A 4,991-nucleotide genomic window follows, 5' to 3' on the forward strand; every position below is an offset into this window, starting at 1 on the left:
CATCATCGATGAAGCATCGCAAGGGTGCATGTGGATATGGCGGGATATGGCGGGATATGGCGGGATATGGCGGGATACGGCGGGATACGGTCAGATATGGAGACGAGAGATACACCAAGATACCCCGCAAAAACCCCGTCCACACCTGGGCTCCGCTACCGTATACCCCTCCACCTCGCGACAGACCAAGTCGCCCTCCGGCTCCGCTGCTTACCTGCCTTCGAGTGTACCCGGGTTGTGGTCCCACACCCACTGGTGGCCGGGTATAAGGTAAGGTAAGGTAAATTTCTCCCCCCACACACAAAGTGGTGGGGCAAGAAGGGGCAACCCAGCCTTGCACTACACACCTCTCCCCACGGTCGCGGACCCGGACACGGTAGCTGCTGACGAGAGTGAGATTGCCCGGCCGACAACTCTCGGCTCTCGCTCGAGTTTCACACGCTCGCGCGTCACTACTAGAACGGCAGTGTTGCTCAGTAAGCACAGCCGTCGTCCGCTGTCTCGCCCTATCCGCCGCCGTCCCCGGCGACGCTGCCAGATCCTCGCCCCAACCACCCTCTCGATTCATACCTTGGTCGACTCATATGTTCATTTGGGCTCGAGCATCAAATCATCCATGGAGGCAGACTAGCACGAGATGGCTTTGCAGGAGGACGAGATTGTGCAGCTGTTCGATGCCGCGTCCAGAAACATTTCAGTGCATCGAGTATTGGACGTGAGGTCCCAATCGCTGATGTCTTGGTCGAAGGAGGCCGCGCTGAACAACATCCTTGTGGTGAACCTGACGTTCCTCATGTCCCAGCTGTCGAGCGGCTGGTCAAAGGAGGCCGCGAGTTGGAACATATCTACGAATACCACGAAAGGGGCTCTGTGAGGTGGGGCTGGGCGTGCAGAGAAGGCTGCAGAGGAGTAGGGAGGACACACAAGCGGCGTCCGTGTTGCTGCTCATGTCCCAGCTGTCGATCGGCTGGTCGAAGGCGGCCGCGCCCGAGAACATGTCTGCATGAGGCGGGTTTGGTGAGGATGGCGGGGTGACGGATGATGGCAACAGAGAATCGGTGGGGAGAAGCACATTCGGTGTTTGTCACGCTGCTCATGGTCCAGCTGTTGAGCGGCTTGTTGAAGGACAAGGCGCCTGAGAACATGTCTGCGCACACGAGGCAGGGTTTGGTGGAATTTGGCCGAGGGTGGCGGAAAGGGCTGCAGAGCGCGAGGAGGACGCACTGTCAGTGCGCATGACGCTGCTCATGTCCCAGCTGTTGATTGGCTGGTCGAAGGCTTCCGCGTTCGAGAACATGTCTACTTGCACACGGGACGGTTAGGAGCCGCGGAGAGGCTGCAGGCTTCAGAGGCGCAGGGAGGACACACATGCGGTGTTCATGTTGCTGCTCATGTCCCAGCTATCGATCAGCTGGTTGAAGGAGGTCGCGCCACTGAACATGACTGCACACGCAAACGCGGCGGGACGAGATGAGCTGGGACGAGGGGAGTTAAACACGATTGCAGAGGCGTGGGGAGGAACGCACAGTCGGTTCTCGTCACGCTGCTCATGTCCCAGCTGTTGATGTCCTGGTTGAAGGCTCTCGCACCGGCAAACATCGCTGCACACGCACACACGAGGCGGGGGCACGGTGAGATGGGGTTTGCCGAGAGAGCTTCAGAGGCCGAGGGCGCACAGCTGGTGTCCGTGACGCTGCTCATGTCCCAGGCGCCGATGTCAGGGTTGCACGTTGCCTTGTTGGCGAACAGATTCGACATGTCGGAGATGGCCCGCACGTTCCAGCTCGAGATCGGGCCGTAGGTGACCAGCGCCGCCGCCTCGTCGCTGCACCACAGGTCGATCGCGGCCTGAAGAGATTCCCTGTCTGGAACGACGTATGTCGGGGGCGGCGATGGTGGCGGCGATGGTGGGGAAGGCGGAGGAGAAGGTGGAGGTGGAGGGGAGTGAGGAGGGCATGCCGCCGCGGGCATGCACGTCTTGTCCGACATGTCGTAGGTGCCCCCGGCAGCCACGCACCCCTCTTCATATGCGTGGTCACAGTCCGGCGGGGGCGACGGCGGGGGCGGCGACGGTGGAGGTGGCGACGGCGGCGACGGCGGTGCCGAGACGACGATGATGACATCCGTGGTGGGCTCAACCGCAAAGTCGACCGGCGTGCCTAGGTCCTTTTCCATGGTCTCGAGGAAGATCGGCTCCTCCGCGGCTTCCGTCACCATCTCTGCCGTCGGCCCTGCCCCGTCCTGCAAGATCGTGACCTTGATCATGCCGTTGCCGAGGTCCAGAAGGGTAATCTGCGCGGCCGTGACGATGACGCCCGCCTCCTTCAGCGAGTCGATCACTGCCTTCTCGACCGCATCCATGTCGATAGCCGCGAGGGCTCTCAGGGTGGCAAACAGTAGCTGGCGTCCGTCAGCAGCCGTGCCAACGTGAAGAGTGAACTCGGAGGCAGGGATCTCGACCTGGCCGGGCGCCAATGGCGGCGGCGAGGGGGGCGTGGACGGCAAAGGGGAGACGTGCGGCCAGAAGGGTGGCAGCGGTGGTGGCGGCGGTGGTGGCGACGGCGGAGACGGAAGGAGAGGCGGCGACTGCGGCAGTGGCACCGCCTTGCACTCATTACCCTCGAGCACCGTGCCGGCTCCGCAGTTTGCGACGCATTCGCCGCTGTCATTCTTCGACGTGCCGGCGCCGCAAGTGCACATGGATGGTGCGTACGGGGGAGGCGGCGCGGACGGGGGTGGAGGTGGCGACGAGGCATCCGAGCACCAGTCCGTGTTGGCGCACAGGTCGCAGTGTGCCTCCGACTCGCTGCACCAGCCCTGGATCACGCTGTTTTGATCATTGCACCACGGCGCAGCCCAGGGTGGGCCGCAGCCGCAGTCCCCGTTGCGGCACACGCCGTCGACTGCAGCCGTCAGAGCCCGCGAGGCGAAGGCGTGCGCGCAAGGGGCGAGAGCGACGAGAATGGGCAGCAGAGACATATACAATGGTTGGCGCGACGGGCTGCGCGGTCGGGCGAAGTTCGGTTTCACCGAGCGACAGCCGGCCGAAATTCAGATTCTTTTTGACTAGAGTTAGTCCTCCGCCATCCTCACTGTCACACACCCCCGACACGCCCATACAAGACAAATTTTATAAAATGAACTCGGGGGCACGGGACGCGGCACAAACGGGGCACAAGACAAACCCGGCGTTCTGCTCTCAAAAGAACAACAAACTCTCTCAAAAGAACAACAACAAGGAAAATGGTAAGGATGAGACCAGCGGGGAGACTCCCCGCCTATGCAACACCCCAGAGAGAGGCTGCCATCGCCGAAGCTGTGCCTAAGCATAACTCCCAAACCCGCAGCGGCCCGGGCGCCCTTGGAAATTCTTTTGGCTTTGGTCGTGCGCGGTTTTTCTAAAATTCTTTTGGCTCTGCTTCATCGGTGCTAGGGTGGGGCTGTGCCGCTCTCGCCGCTGCTCGTCAACGATGATCGCCGTCCTAATCGCCCACTCTGCCACCGTCATCAGCCCGGGCAGCAAGGTGCTCGTCGTCGGCAGCGGGCCCGTCTGCCTCTGCGCTGCGAAGCTCGCTGCCGTGCGCGGCTTCAGCACGACCTGCCTGGTGCCTCCCGGCGACTGCGAGCTCGGCCCTGGCCTGGTGAGCGAGGGAGGAGACCTCGGCTCGCTGCCGCTGACCTTCATGCCCGTGGCCGGCCCCGAGGCCTCGGAGGAGGCCATCGAGGCTGCGGCCGCCTCCGCAGAGGGCCTCATCCTCGCGATCGACAACGAGGGCGCCTTTGGCAAGCCGGTGCTCGAGACGTTCCTGCAGCCGAGCAGCGCGCTAAGGCGCGTCGCCGTGATGAGCCGCTACCTGAACGGCGAGGGCATGGGCTTCTTCGCCTCTGCCGCCAAGACGGCCGCCAATAAGGACGTCTGGGCCGCCAATGCGCAGGCTGTGGCGAGCTACAAGGCGATGGAGGCGGAGGTCGCGAGGATGAGCGGCGCCGCGGGCGTCGAGTGGACGGTGATCCGCGCCGGCACGCTCAAGGGCGGCGGGTCGGGGTGCTCGGGCGAGGAGGGCGACGAGCGGTCGGTGGGCCAAGCTTTCGCCGCCGCCGCGCCTCCACCCTTTGGACCCTCAGTGAAGCCTCTCGGAACACCTTCTCCATAGGGCGAGCCGTCGCTCCTCACGCCGGCCTTCTACGAGCTCGGCCAGCAGGACATTGTCAACTGGCGGGCTGCGACTCGACTGCTAGGCGGTCGAATGTCTTCAAACGTTCCTTCACACTCGTCGGCACTGGTTCACAGGCGGCTGCTGTACGACTGCTCCGCGCTCAAAGTGAAGCTCGTCCGCGGCGACACCCTGCCCGGGCCGGGCTTCACCGCGGCCCTCACCGCCACCGACAAGGTGGGGGCCGGAGACAGCCACCGCGGAGCCGTGGCCGCCGCCCTCGTCGAGGCGCTCCGCTCCCCCGACGCCGCCAACCGCGACTACTCGGTGGCGGCGGAGGAGGGGCGCGAGTTCCCTGGTGAAAAAGAGTGGTCGCACCTGTTTGAGGCGGCCCACTGAGAGGGACAGCACGGTGCCAGCGTGGGAGCGGTTTTGCCGGGCGCGTTTCTCGCTAGAGCTGGTGGCCGTCTGGCCGTGGTACAAAGTACGCTGGGTTGGGTTTTTAGGCACATTGTGGGGTTGGCACTCCCATCGACCCTCATGACCTCCTGCGGTCTCTGAGATGGACACCAGTGGGTGTGGGACCACAGCCAGGGTACACTCGAAGGCTGGGTAAGCAGTAGAGGTCGTACTCGACGCGTCCCACATGGTCTGTGTCGCTGTCGGCACGCTGTCGACAGGACCGGCGGTGAGGACGTCGAGCGACACCGGTGGCAGTGCCACCCAGGAGTGGTCGGGCGGTCTCCCGTCATGAGAGAGCCACCATGTGATCCGTATGATGGTTCCTGACAACCGCCTCATTCAACTTTCGTCACAGTTTCCGCTCTGAGAGGAGCT

At 63.6% G+C, this 4,991-nt stretch overlaps 2 protein-coding genes across 2 annotated transcripts; one reads left to right on the plus strand and one right to left on the minus strand.

The window, feature by feature from the left end:
• Positions 1–627: 627 nt before the first annotated feature.
• On the minus strand, positions 628–2,979 carry EMIHUDRAFT_230106 (hypothetical protein; the record flags this gene model as incomplete). The annotated part of the gene is made up of 9 exons (XM_005785325.1): positions 628–845; positions 925–999; positions 1,073–1,147; positions 1,225–1,299; positions 1,369–1,443; positions 1,527–1,601; positions 1,677–1,848; positions 2,140–2,460; positions 2,629–2,979. The coding sequence occupies 9 exons, from the start codon at positions 2,977–2,979 to the stop codon at positions 628–630; spliced, it is 1,437 nt and encodes a 478-aa protein (XP_005785382.1).
• A 491-nt stretch (positions 2,980–3,470) lies between these two features.
• On the plus strand, positions 3,471–4,553 carry EMIHUDRAFT_467864 (hypothetical protein; the record flags this gene model as incomplete). Its single annotated transcript, XM_005785326.1, has 2 exons — positions 3,471–4,076; positions 4,155–4,553. The coding sequence occupies 2 exons, from the start codon at positions 3,471–3,473 to the stop codon at positions 4,551–4,553; spliced, it is 1,005 nt and encodes a 334-aa protein (XP_005785383.1).
• Positions 4,554–4,991: the final 438 nt, after the last annotated feature.

Source organism: Emiliania huxleyi, assembly GCF_000372725.1.
Source record: "Emiliania huxleyi CCMP1516 chromosome Unknown EMIHUscaffold_161, whole genome shotgun sequence".
NCBI classification, from domain to species: Eukaryota; Haptophyta; order Isochrysidales; family Noelaerhabdaceae; genus Emiliania; species Emiliania huxleyi.